General features: G+C 37.6%; 1 protein-coding gene across 7 annotated transcripts in view; it reads right to left on the bottom strand.

Annotated features, from left to right (window-relative positions):
• The window catches only part of SP100 (SP100 nuclear antigen), a 77,070-nt gene that overhangs the window by 28,380 nt on the left and 33,736 nt on the right, over positions 1-14,954 (bottom strand). For 2 of the 7 annotated variants that reach the window (XM_081052127.1, XM_081052128.1), the window contains exons 10-16: positions 14,625-14,708; positions 13,535-13,588; positions 12,786-12,878; positions 11,649-11,702; positions 10,943-11,026; positions 8,154-8,210; positions 7,111-7,164 (exon numbers count right to left, since the gene is read on the bottom strand). In XM_081052127.1, coding sequence (XP_080908253.1) covers positions 7,111-7,164; positions 8,154-8,210; positions 10,943-11,026; positions 11,649-11,702; positions 12,786-12,878; positions 13,535-13,588; positions 14,625-14,708 — 480 coding nt within the window. The remainder of the gene's footprint in view (positions 1-7,110; positions 7,165-8,153; positions 8,211-10,942; positions 11,027-11,648; positions 11,703-12,785; positions 12,879-13,534; positions 13,589-14,624; positions 14,709-14,954) is intronic. The other 5 variants (XM_081052129.1, XM_081052130.1, XM_081052131.1 and 2 more) reach the window with 3 other exon arrangements.

Here is a 14,954-nt window from a genome sequence, read left to right as displayed (position 1 = left end):
ACAAGTTATTCAGAAGATCTAGCTAAGATAATTAATGATGATGACAACAGTAAATAGTAGATTTTTAATGTAGACAAAACTGTCTTGTATTGGAAGAAGACGCCACCTAGGACTTTCATAACTGAAGAGAAGTTAATGCCTGGTTTCAAATCTTCAAAGGACAGGCTGACTCTCTTGTTAGGGGCTAATGCAGCTGGATCTTTAAGTTAAAGTCAGTGCTCACTAATCATTCTGAAAATTCCAGGCCCTTAAGAATTATGCTAAATGCACTCTGCCTGTGCTCTATCAATGGAATAACAAAGCCTGATGGCATCTTATCTGTTTATAACATGGGTTACTGAATATTTTAAGCCCTCTGTTCAGACCGACTGTTCAGGAGAAAAGATTCCTTTCAAAATATTACTGCTCATGAACAATGCACCTGGTAACCCAAGAGCTCTGATGGAGACGTACAATGGTTGTTTTCATGCCTGCTAACACAAATTCCATCCTGCAGCCCATGGCTCAAGAAGTAATTTCAACTTTCAAGCCTTATTATTTAAGCAATACATTTGGTAAGGCTATAGCTGCCATAGATAGTGATTCTTCTGATGGATCTAGGTAAAGGCAATAGAAAACCTGCTGGAAAGGATTTACCCTCTAGATGCCATTAAGAACATTCTTGGTTCATGAGAAGAGGTCAGCATATCAACATTAACAGGAGTTCAGCATAAGTTTGTTCCAGGTGTCATGGATGACTTTGAGGGGTTCAAGACTTCAGTTGAGGAAGTAACTGCAGATGTGGGTGGAAATAGTGAGAGAACTGGAATTAGAAGTGGAGCCTGAAGATGTGACTGAATTGCTGCAATCTCATGATAAACTTTTAATAGATGAGGATTTGATTCTGATGGATGAGCAAAGAAAGTGACTTCTTGAGATGGAATCTATTCCTGCTGAAGATGTTGTGAAGATTGTTGAAATGACAACAAAGGATTTAGAATATTACATAAATTTAATTGATAAAGCAGTGACTAGGTTTGAGAGAAGTGATTCCAAATTTGAAAGAAGTTCTCCTGTTGGTAAAATGCTATCAAATGGCATCACATACTACAAAAAAATCATTTATGAAAGGAAGAGATTGATCAATGTGGTAAACTTCATTGTTGTCTTATTTTAAAAAATTGCCACAGCCACCCCACCCTTCAGCAACCACAACCCTAATCAGTCAGCAGCCACCAACACTGAGGCAAGACCCTTCACCAGCATAAGGATTATGACTTGCTGAAGGCTCAGGTAATGGTTAGCATTTTTTTTTATCAATAAAGTATTCTTTAATTAGGATATGTACTTTTTTTAGACAATGATATTGTACATTTAATAGACTACAGTATAGTCTAAACATAACTTTTATGTGCACTGGGAAACCGAAAAATTTGTGTGACTCACTTTATTGTGATATTTGATTTATTGTCTGAAACCAAACCCACAATATCACCAAAGTATGCTATAGTCCTTTTTTCTGAATTAATTTTGCAAAGTCTGTATTTTTTTGCCATGTGGACACTGAAGTTTCTGCTCAGTCAGCTAACGATTGGAAAGAGATTTCTTTAAATACCTAGAACTAATAAGTCTCCTACTTTTTGCCAAGGGGCTCTAAGCATATGTTGATGGATGCCTTCAACACACAGCTAGGCAGTTTACAACTCCACCTTAGCTCTCACTTCCTGCTTGCCAGAGTCTCAAGGCTAGCCAGAGGCGAAAGCTCAGGGCTTTCCTAGGTCTTTCCTGAGCGTATACACAGCCTTAGGAGCATACACACCACTTTCCTAGACATGTGTGTGGCTTTCTGGATGGTCAGCAATATGTTGGAGTTTTATATATATGTTTATATGTAATTTATTCATACTTATCTACTAAGTGTATTTCTATATTATGTTGAAAATTTATATACTGTATAATTATATTTTATAAAAAATATACATACAACATATATACATATATACACATATGTATATATGTGTATACATATGTGTATATATGTATATATATGTGTATACATATATGTTCGAGTGTTTTGTGTGTGTATGTGTGTGTGATAATACACGTATTTTCAGAACTCACACATTTTTGAACATCTCCATTGCTATTAGCTTAGTCCAATCCACCATCACCCTTGCCAAGACCATTGCAATAGCCTCCTTATGGATCTCTCATCCTATCCTTCTAAAGTCTATTTCCCATGTGGGTTCCAGAGCAATCTTTAAAAAACATAATTCATATTATATCATTCCCTAGTTCAAAACTCTCAAATGCTTTCTCCTCTTAGTAAGACAAGAATCCAAAGGCTTTACCATAACTTAGGAATTCTACATGACCTTGAAAAACCACTTTCTGCTCCATTCTGATTACTTCCCCAGTCAGTGGTCTCCTTCTTATTCTCCAAAAGACCATTCACATCCTGTCTGTCTTTCCCCTAAGGTCTTCTCAGATTCAGCTTTGTCGTGTAGTCCCTCACCTCACTCAAATATCCACTTATGTGTCGATTTGTCAATGAGGCTCTCTCTGAACACCCTATATAAGATAGCATGTTTCTGTCACTCCATACAATCATTACTTTTCATTTTTCTTTACAGTGTTGTCACCATCTAAAATATTATATATATTTACTTTTGTCTTGTGTATGTCCCCCGACTAGAACGTAAGCTCAGTAAGATTTTGTTCATGGCTTTGTCCTTATTGATCAGCTTTAGCAATACATATCTGTTGAAATGACTCTAAAAAAACCAGAATAAATAAGTAGTGGGATATAGCACATTCATAAATTGGAAAATGCAATATTTTAGAGATGTTAATTTTTTCCAAAACAATTTTCTGTAATTTCAACAAAAATTCAACAGGATTTTCAAGGGAACTTGACACGATGATACCAAAATTTATATGAAAGAGCAAATGACTATACTAGATAAAACAATTTTGAAAAAGAAAAAAAATGATAGAAACTTGCTTTTCCATATATGAATATATTATAAAGTTATAGTACTTAATAGAGTACACTATGTATTGATGCAGAATAGATAGAACAATGGCTCAGACTAGAAAACCCAGAAACAATATATATATTATGTATATATATGGCTTTATATATAACTATATATGTATTATATATATAATATATTACATATATATAAATATATATAACTATATATATATACTATATATATATTATGTATATATATGGCTTTATATATAACTATATATATTATATATATAATATATTACATATATATAAATATATATATAACAATATATATATACAATATATATATTATGTATATACCGTATTTGCCGGCGTATAAGACGATTTTTTGGCCCCGAAAAATATGCCTCCAAGTGGGGGGGTCGTCTTATACGCCAGGTACACTTCAGATAGACTGCCCATAGTGCTTGCCCCGTGCCATAGTGGCCTCCCGATGCCCGCCCACTTCATTCCACATACCGTTCAGGCATCAGCAGCGCTGCTGGGTGTATGCTCGGCTGTTATGCGATTTTGCTGTTATGCGATTTTACCACACTCGCAAAATCGCACACAGCCGAGCATACACCCAGTATGATAGCGCAAAATCGCGAATCGCGATACCATACTGGGTGTATGGTCGGCTGTGTGCGATTTTGCGAGTGTGGTAAATTCGGGTTACCGTATATTTCTTTACATATGCATTGAAGATTCGCGATTTTGCGCTATCATGGTGCCTGTTAGAATGTTGAAGAGCTCGCACTTGCGCACTAGTGAGGTCCCAGGGAGATGCTGATGCAAGGGTGGACCAGACTGCTATAGTGACAGGGCGGGCAAACAGGGAGCAGGGACCAATCAAATCAGGCTTTGTATACAGCCAACAGCCAACCACAATACTGCACCATTGTACAGTACAGCATAGAAAATGTCGACCAGTCAAACCCCTATCATCCCTATCATGGCACCAGCCAAAAGAAAGAAGTATGATGCAAATTTTAAACTGAAAGTTATTTGGTGTGTGGAAGGTGTGCGGAAGAGGGGGTAGTCTTATATGGCGAGTATATAACAAACTCTGTATTTTGAGTGGAAATGTTAGGGGGTCGTCTTATATGCCCAATCGTCTTATACGCCGGCAAATACGGTATATGGCTTTATATATAACTATATATATATATATATATATATATAGTTATATATATATATCTCACTCACTTGAACTGAGTGAGAAAGCATTTTATGTACTGTCAACAGTAAGTGCATATATATATATATATATGGCTTTGATGCATGCCATATGTGACATCACACATCATTGGTGAAGCTGAGACAATCGGTTATCTATCAGAGAAAAAAAAATTAGACTCCCTACATCATATCACACACAAATTCAATTCCAAAGGATCAAAGATCTAAATGAGAAAGTGAAATAAGGGTGTCTTAGCCTAGTATTCCCAAAAGCAGATGTTGAGATAAGGGTTTGTGTTTAATCAGTATATTTTGAAACTACCTCAAGGATCAGGAGTGGGAATCTGGGAAAAGAAAAAGAGTAGGAGAGAAAGCCATTGGGTTGGTTACCACTTTGTCAACTGGGAACTGATTGGGCTGGGGATACTTTGAAAAGCTATAAAGAATGATCCTCAAATTGTTCATCTTAGAAATGGAGGAGAGAGTATTTATTTACTGGATTCTGTCCTCTATTGGCTAAGATGTCCAATAAAATAGAAAGGTATGAAAATATAACTTGAAAGGTAGCCTCAGATTAGGTGAAGATTTTTTTTTCTCCCCCCCACCGCCACCACACACTCTGGTTCAAGCCGTTGTTTCTCAGTCTAGTTGTGTAGGACACAGCTACCTGGCCCAAGCTGGTATTATGAGCATTGCGCTCCCCCCTCCCAACCCCACTCCCCTGCTGAGGCAGTTGATCACCAGTTGGTCGCTCACAGCAGCACACAGCAGCTCATGCCAACCCCCGGCTGCTCACAGCAGCCCAGCTCCAGGAAGAGCTGTTGTTCACAATCTTAGCTATAGAGGACGCAGCTCACTGGCTCATGTGGGAATTGAATGGCGACGTTGGCGTTAGTTAGGAGTACGCCGCTCCAACCACCTGAGCCACTGGGCCAGCCCCAAAGATTTCTCAAGATTAAAAAACATAATCATAAAGGATAATATAGGAAAGTTAGATTATACAGAGATAAAATTTCTTGTACAATAATAATGATAAATCAGGTGAAAAGACAGGTCAAAGGGTGATGTAATAGAGGCTAAAGGGGATATTTAAGAAACAATGATTAGGGCAGACATCTCTGAGGAGGAGACACTTGAACTGAGTGAGAAAGCATTTTATGTACTGTCAACAGTAAGTGCAAAGGTCCTGATGCAGAAACTGAGTTTGTTCAAGGAGGCCAGAGTAGTAAATGAGGGAAAGAATGGTAAGAAATGAGACTTTAGAGGTAATCAAGAGCAGCTTAAATAATGCTTTGTAGGCATGGTAAAGAGTTTAGACTTTTTTCTGGGTTCAACTGGAAACCATTGAAGGGTTGTGTAGTTGGGTGACAGACTGTTGAGTGGAGAATGAATTATAGGTGGGCAAGAATGGAAGCAGAATGACCAGTTAGGAGGACTCTGCAGTATTCCATATGCAAGCTAATGGGACTTGAACTGGGATAGTGGCAGGGGAGACAAGGAATGGACACATTAGATATATAGTTTTGAAACTTGATGATGAGTGAATATGGGGGGATTAGGAAAAGGGAAGAATCAAGCACACCTTCAATCCACTGCAGCTATACTGCCATGGGGAAAAGAAGATATTCATAGTAACAAAGAAATCTGTACAACATATACAAAATTTTTGAAAAAGTGTAAGAAAATCCTTAGTGGAAGACTCATGTGTTCTCAATAATACATGGATAAGTGGGTGTAAATCTGTGTCTTCCCCAAATTAATCTGCAAATTCAGTGCATTTCTGAGCAGAGGGCCCAATGAACTTGAAAAGGAGGTAGGGGAAATCTTGAGTTGATTTTAGAATTCACCCCCAGTGAGTCATCAGGATGGCAGTACCTTTGAGCTCTACTTTGTTTTCTGTAGTCCCTTTCATCGCAAACCAAAAAGTAGTATATAAATAGGTAAAGACACTGTGTGATCAAAGTGGTGATTCAGATCACGATATAATTGTGGAAGAAATATTTTAGTAATTCCCCTCTTACATATACACAAAGAAGCAACACCTAGGGGTTATAAGACGTAAACGGTAAAAATGATCAGATGCTTCAAACATCCTAAAATCAAATATAGAATAATATTTTCAAAATCTTCATCTAGAAATGGATGCTGTAAATATGATAGGAAACCCAAGAATTAGAGAGAAAAAGTTGACCAATTTGACTACCTACAAATGTATAACTTCTCTAGGACCAAAGATCCCACTAAGAAATCAAAACAAAAATAACAAATAGGACAGCATACTAGCAACATACATGACTAAGATTTAATAGATATGTATATCTCACATAAGAATTTCTAGTGAGCAATTATAAATAGTTACTTTCTTTTTTTTAAAAAAAGGATTTCTATATTCATTCAGCATGGTAAGACAAAGACAAACACCGCAATAGGAAACACTGACACAGCATGCTATGGCAAAGAGTTCTATGAAGAAGACAAACAAATGACTAATAACAAATGAAAAATGCTCAGTCACACTAAAAATGAAATACTGTATATTAAAGCACCCTTAAATACAACTTTTTAAATAACTCTTAAAAATATTAAATGTATTTATTGTCTAGGTATGATATATTAATTTTAAAAAGCAAGAAAAGGAAAAGTATGCATAGAATTAGTCTATTTAGATAAATAAAACTGTAGTCCAAAAGGTATTAATATATGCATAGAAAAATTCCGGAAAGATATACACCCATAGTTATAATCAACATATAATTTAAAATCAGAATAAAAAGCAACATGAAGAGATGAGCATGTTGAAAAAAATAGTTACTTTAAAAGACATTATCTTTTTGTCTTACAAAAGGTATAGAAGAAAACTGATAATAAACTTTAGCATTGAAAAATAGTTCATTTGTAACATAAAAATCAAGTAAATTCTTATTCACTCTTACTTCTTTTCCCACTGTGTTTTTCCAAAGTAGAATTGCATCCAGTATCCATGATATCTAGAAAGTAATAGGTAGTGGTCAGAGAACTGTAATTTATAAATAAAAGTTACAAATCTTATGACAATTCATACTGTGGAAAGCTTGAGTTTATAAGGATGTTCTGTGTATTAGTTCTCTGTCTTCTTCTAAAGGAATCAGACAGGTACAAGTTGATGTCTAAGGCCTTTATTTCTCTGAGACTTTGAAAAGAACCCTTCGTAACTTACGTGCAATGGTTTCATCATTTATGAGACAGGGATAGCAAAAGTTATCATGTTCAGACTTTAGATTTTTTAAATGAAGAATAAGATCTCATTTGCAAAAGTTAATGAGAAATCACTATTAAATCAATCGCATGCTGGAGGGCATGCTTCAAAATTATATGTTGAGTTTAAGAATAGTTATTTGAGATAGATCTTTTTCCTAACAAGTAGCAGGACCACTTATCTGCCTTTTGAGGCATTTCCAAGGTTGTGACAAAATGACACTATTATCTACCACCAGAAGAAGACTTGGATTTCTTTGCTCCATAAACAAGGGTGGAAGTCACTACATAAGTCCAACACTTTGGTATTGATATGCTAAAGAGTAAATGAGATACTACCTTTGTTTGTTTGTTTTTTTAACCAGTGTATTTCTACTACATCTTCCATGTACAACCAGCAGGGCCCATTCTGTTAAACACAACTGTAACCGTGATCTCTGGCCTCCCTGCTGTCCCCCAAAGGGTCAGATCAAACAAATGTAGAGAATGGGATTCTGACATAGACTAGACTCCTTCCTAGTTGAACTGTGCTCAGACTCCAGTGCAGCAGGAAACGAGCTCTGATTTCAGACTCTTGACATCCTGCAGCCCGGGCCTGTGACTCTCACCTTCATAACTGAGCCCCTCCCTGCTGCTGAGCCATCTGATGTTGTCCTTAAACCCTGATCACGCATCACTGACAAGCCCGGGGTCTGTGGTACCTGCTGAACCACCTCCACCCAGAAACCCTTGGTGGCCTTACCCATCATATCAGATGCTTGGCTACTTTCTGGCCTTGTTTCTTTGCCTCTTGGCACACCTTTTGAAAAACACATGACACAGGAACACTTCTCATTTCTAAATCCTCAGAGAGCTGCTCCTACATTATGATTTGTAAAAAAATTTTATTTCTGTCCCCCTGCCCTCCAACCATCCTCCTTTCCCTCACTCTTACGTCAAAGGATGGCTCTATCTCTGAAGTCTCTTTATCTATTATTGCTCCTCGTTGTCCCTGTCCCTTCTTTCCAACCTGTTTTTTCTCTTATCGTTTCTCTGCCCTAAATCTGTATCTCTGTTGTTTTTTTTAAATTTTTTCTTTGTATGCTTCTCCCATCCATTCCTTAATGACATTTTTTATAAACATTTGTATTTACTCTATGTGATGTCATTGTTTTCCAGAAATTTTGTTACATTTATGTCTATACATATTTATATATAATTCAATTATTAAAATAATTTTTCTAAACATTCCATATAATTACTCTAATAAGCTAAATTTTGCCAGACATATTTCCAAATGTTGAAAAACAGAAAGTGAACAATTCTTTCCATCGACTCAACAAGTTTGCTAAGCTTCTCTCATGTGCCAGGTGCTGAATGGACACCAGCAATGACGCAGGACACAAGCCTACTGAAGCTCGTCAGTCTTAACAGGAACCATGAAATTGACACATAAAGAAGTGAGCATATTGAAAGATGAAGAGTGTTAGGACACACACTATACAGGATACTCTAGGGGAGCATAAGGCAGGAAGAACGACCCTAAGTTTGAGATGACAGGTTTTCAGAGATTGTTACCACTTTGCTTAATGTTGCTCAAGCAGTAGTTCTCCGTAATCAGAAGTGTCTGGAGGCTGATGGTAACCACTCTGAGCACCTCTTGTAATTGCAGAAGTCAAACATGACTTGTGTTCATCTTTTGTTATTGGTATGTATTAATAGTTCTTTTTTTCCTTTCTTAAAATGTGTATACATTTTTTGGCACCCTCTGTATCTTGGGAATTATCCTTCCTCCCATCCCCACCCAAGCCCCATCTGGTGATATTTGGATTCCATATCCACTTAGAAAAACTCGAAACTTACTCAGATACCTTTTCATTAAGCCCCCAGCCTACCTTTTCCATTCTTTCTCCTTTCATTATCTACTCAGTGTCACCTCCCTCCACTCAGGAGCCCAGCTCTTCTTTCTCTTTGGCTTCCTCAAGCCTGATGAGGTAACTCTAATCTGTGCACAAGTCTGTCTCTGTGTGAGTGTGTGTTCATTTGTGTGCACATGTACAGCAATGCTTTTGGGGGGAGGTAAGGTGAAGAAGGAGGAGCTTTTCCTCTACGCCTACAGGGAAATAAAGATAACTGATAAGTAGCATCAGAATTGTCTTCTCCGCCACATGCTAACAGGCTGGCATCTCTTCTCACTCTCTTCTATTCCTTTGAAGAGCTTTGAATCCATAGGACACTGAAGTGAAATAAGGAAATGACAGACAATAGATGGTGACCAGGGAACACACTTCAGTGTGGTCATGTTGAACTATGTTCACAGCTCAGGTGAGCTGAGAAAAAAATACACTTACTCCAATGACTACAGCTCATTTCCAAGAGCTATTTGCTCTGTCACTTCCTATCCAGCCATACTTCATTCTCTTCCCACTTCTCAGTTTTCTGCTTGTTGCCCTGCCTTACGCATTTCTATCTCCATCACTTTGATTCTGCGAGCTTCCCTTCCTGATTTCTCTTTTCTCCTGTGTTATCTTCTCTCTTATCATCAACGATACTGTTAATGTCTGGTTATTTTTATTTCTCTCGTCATCCCTTTTAGCCTTGGTGTTATTATTATTCTAGGTGTTTTGTATACCATATAGTTGGCTCTATTCCTGCCTCTTTGTTTCTTCATGATTTTCATTTTCCCCTGTCTGTCTCTATATATACATACTTCAACATACACACCAATATTGATGGTTGTACATCTACCCCCAATATGTATACACACATATATGTGTGTATGTATACATATACGTATACATATACAGTTGTTAAATACGTTTTCTTGCATCAGGCACTGATACATTCCCCTGTGAATATGCCAGGTCCCTTGGAGCTCCTGCTTGGAAATTGTTCATGTGACATAGCCCTTATCTTCCTGCCTGTTACATACAACAGTCACCTTTCTTGACCCTTATCCATTTGTACATCAATTTCTTCATCCCCAAATGGCGACAGCACGAGTTAGCCTACCTGTCTTAAGGATTTTGTGATGACAAAGTAAGGTCTTATTTGGCAAAGTACTTTAAAATAACATGATACAATCCAATTACAATGTGATGGACATCTGTCAAAAACTATACTAAAGTTTCAGAGTGATTGATCTGAAGCTTTTATTTCTGTCTATAATTACATAGCAGGGCCAGTTATATTTTGAGGCTTTTACAATTACAAATATTATCAGTGTCAATCAATACGTCACTACAGAAATCTAAGATCTTAGCAGAAGCAAGCATGACAGTAAGAATTAAAAACGACTCATCATTTTGGTAATTATTTTTTTCTACAACAGAGATACACAATTACATGCATTTAGTTAATATGTTTTATCCTGGTGAACATAAGCTTATAATAATTTCCTGCCTCCTTCCATTTTATAGAACGTTGAAAGTAGTTCCTAGGATTAACTGGATACAAGGTAGTCATGGCGCTCAGAATAAAATGCATCTGGAAACAATAGCTTTTAATTCCTGACATTCGCAGGCCAACGCTTGGCATCGTAATCTTCTTTACCTGTCCCATTTCTTAGGGCTGAGCTAGAAGTTTCCTGAGGTTCTTCTGCATTAGTCAATTCTGAACAGTCATCATTGCTGATCCCTGCAGAAAGAAATGAAATTCCATAACAGTCTCAATCTGTGTTATAGGAACCAATCCAGCATGAAATTCTTTAAAAGGAAAATGGAAAAGGGAAACTCACGTAGGAAGGAGTAGAAATATTCCTACCACTAGGCCACCTGGGGGCTCTAATCTGACCTGTTGGTAAGGTTGCTCCAGGAACCATCCCCAAGGACTGGGGTTAACTTTGCCGTGGAAGGCACTCCCTTTTGTCAAAATTTCTTACACTTCTTACCCTTTCCACTGGTCTGCACATACTTCTGCTTCCGGCTCTGCTTCTTATTGGGGAACCATGCAAACAACATTTTGAAGATGTCAGAGCCTCCATCGCTGGGCCCTCAGTGACTGTGCGCTGCAGAACACCCCTCCACCCCGGGAACCACTTCATCTGTTATGTGAGTGAACAATAAACTTGTATGGCACTTGTGCCATTGAACTTTTACATGAGTTAGCCCAGCCCATCTAATGCAAAATGTATAAGGTGTATCATGCAAAATCCCTACAAATTACTTTTTTTATTTTAAAGTATATCATCAAAAATTTGAATGAAGCTTTGTAGCAAAGAAAGCCATTTGTTGTATCAAGAGTTGTTCATTGCTCTTACATCTTTTCTTGTTGCTCATCGTCCAGGTAGATTGGTGTCCAACATTTGCAGGATCTAGGAAATAAAGGGAAACACAACCAGTAATCTATAACGAAAAGAATCGTAAATCTTATGTCTCCTCACATTGTAGAAGGATTTGGAACATAAAGACAAGATGATGATTATTTCTGTCTCTTTCCATCAAAAGGAAAGAAATCACTAAGAAATGCAGCAAAGACCCACAATGCTTTGGCCCATATACAAAAATCAAAGCAGTTTTGAAAACCAACATTTTTTCTTGGTTTGCAGCTAACTAATTTGTCAGTGAACCTGCATTTGAGCTTCCATGAGTCCCTGTAAAATGTCTATTCATCACACATGTGAATACCCGCAATTTGCTGCAGAAACATTAATGCAAAATATTTAAGACCGGAATTCTTACCCAGACCCTGTTGGATGTAAACCACAGTGTCTTTCTAAAACAATAAAACATTATTATTTTACATCTGCCTTCAGAGGTTTTGAATAAAGGATTATGAATGTTTGCTAAGGGTCAAGTCTGCCTCTTCTGGTAACTTTCCATGTGCGATGTGCGTAAGATCCTTATTTGTTTATCATGGGAGTTTCTCCATCTGTGGAATGAGGGAACAACAGTTATCTGGCCTATGTTTCAGGCTGTTGTAAAAGTAAAAGGGTATCTTTTTGTGAAGATATTTCCAGATATTACTATATAGGCCAATGTCATTTGGGAGTCATCTGTAGAAAGCTATAAATGAATTTGATGGTAGCAACCAGAAGCTTTCACTTCTGTTAATAAAGAATATGACCAGAATCTTTTGAGGTTTGTGACAAAATCAATCAATGGCAGGCAGACTCTGCTCTCTACAAAATAGGTGGTGAGTAGGTGTGGACATTACTCTATAATCCAATATTTCCACGGATAATATGTCTGAAAACATGTAGTAAGATGGCACTGCCATTCAACTAGGGCCATCTTATTAAGCCTGAATTCATAATGATTTCTTTCTTTGCAGTTTTCAAACTGGCCACACGAGATCAATGCCGACAATGGGCTCCCAGGTGTGGTGTGTGCTCAGAGAAACAGGAGCTCTGAACTCAGACTCCTGATGTTTTGGACCCAGTGATGGCCGTCCTTACCCTTCTCATCAGAACCACTTCTCAGTACAAAGCTACAGTCCGGGAGGGTCTCCTCATCCTCACTGAACTCGGAAGAATCTTCAGCACTTCTCACTGCAGAAGAAGCAAATGTCCCTTGAGGGTCTCAGTGTATGACAAAGGAATCAACAGAGGAAAAACTTGGGAAGCAATGAAAACCCAGGGCAATAATGTCCCTCTCTCAGACCTACAGGATCTGCTTTTTGTATTCATGTGACTTTGTCCCTCCTTAGCTGGAGGCTAAGATATTTCACTCCTAATGGGCATCTCTTTTGTGTTCTGGCCCTCTGTTTTCTTACATCAGATTCTCTTTCTTCTTTTACTTGTACTTTATAAACTTGTTGTTGTTTTTGTATGTGCATTTGTATTTATTTTTAGCTCTGCTTCTCTCCTAGGGCAGTGTTAAAAGTCTGCTCCTGAGGAAGGCAGATCTCCCACTTGGCTGCATCCCAGAATGACTTTGTGAAATAGAGCCACACCCTTCTGTCATCTAATATCCTAGGAAAGTTTACTTGAAAAATATTTAAAATTCTATTGGGTTTGAGTCTTTGACTTCTTTGTGTTTATATGTTACAGCCATTAGCCTAAGTAACTAATACACAAGTTAAACTCTACACCTGCTAAAATGAAAACAAATTCATATTTTACTTTGAAAGACAAAAAAGAGTTAGAATAAATATTTTGTAGAAAACACTGCTCACTTATAACTATGAAGAGTTCTTATCTCTTACCCCTTTTCCAACGTCCTTCACTGTGTGTAGGTGATTTTGTGAAATCCATGTGCTCTGTAAAATAAAAGGGAAGAAACAGCTATTTACACATAAAAGTCTTACAAATTCTATGACAACTCACATGGCAGAGAGGATTTGTGATAATATGGATATTGAGATGATCATTTCCCTCTCTTTCCTGCAAATGAATCCAGTTCTGGTGCCCAAGATCATAATGCTGGGTTCCTATTGCCTCTCCCTTTTAGCCTCTGTGTGAATTTGTAACTGACCTCTAAACTTACTATCCTCAGTTTCCTCATCTATAAAGCTGGGATGACCTAGTTACCCTATCTCCCTGTTAAGGTTTCCGTGAAAGCAAAATGAACCTTTATTTACAAAAGCCCTAAGAAATCACAATGTAAGCCAATGGTTTAACTATCACTTGGGATTGAGAGCAGTTGTTCTGAACCTATTTCTCCATCAACAATTAAATAGCAGCACATATTATTCTTTGAAGACTTTCTAAGTTGGCAACTAATGACAAAATTACAAGGAAATAAAGGAATACGGTATTTACTATGCTCTATAGGATATAAAGTATATTGCTCGAAAATAAGTACATTATTTCAACTCTTTAGCATTAATAGATATGATAGTACATAGTAAAAAGTCATGTTACTAGAATATTTTGTCTACATTTTCAATATATCAATCAATTGGGCTCCTCCAGTTAAACAACAGTTTATAATGCCTTCTTAACTCTTTTCATTTCCCAATGGGGTAGAAATGCTATTGCAGAAAATGATATACTGGGAAGATGAAGGGAAGGGGGATCAAATATATGGTGATGGAAGGACAACTGACTCTGGGTGGTGAACACACAATGGGATTTATAGATGATGTAATACAGAATTGTACACCTGAAATCTATGTAATTTTACTAACAAATATCACCCCAAAAAATTAAAAAAAAAGAAAAGAAAATGATATCCTGGAAGTAATAGAATCAAGGTATATGGAGAACATAAGGATAAGATTCACCAGGAAAACAGAGCTCTAAATTTAGACATGGGATATTTGTCATCCAGGAACGCAATCTTAATATTCTTACCTGGTTCAGTCTGGGGTCCTGAGCGGGTGACTTCATGGGTGTCTCCTCTCTCACTTGATCCTAACGAGTCAAGGTCATTGACCTCTGCACAAGGAATAGGATGCTCTAGGTGTCTCAGTGTGTGACCCAGGAACCGATTCAGCAGGAAATTGCCAAATAAAACATGGAAGAATCCTGAAACGCTATGCAAAGCATGGCCTGTACCCAGGCCACATGGTCTGCCCTTCTCAGTCACCAGCCTTGCAGGTTAGTGATGCTCCATTTCCTGTCCCCAGAGGAGACACAATTCACTGGCAGGAGCACCTCTGCTCCATTTGAACCTGACCTTCC

This window comes from Rhinolophus hipposideros (genome assembly GCF_964194185.1).
Source record: "Rhinolophus hipposideros genome assembly, chromosome: 6".
In the NCBI taxonomy this organism is placed as follows: domain Eukaryota; kingdom Metazoa; phylum Chordata; class Mammalia; order Chiroptera; family Rhinolophidae; genus Rhinolophus; species Rhinolophus hipposideros.
Note: the sequence above shows the minus strand (reverse complement) of the source record. Positions and strands in the feature narration are given on the sequence as shown.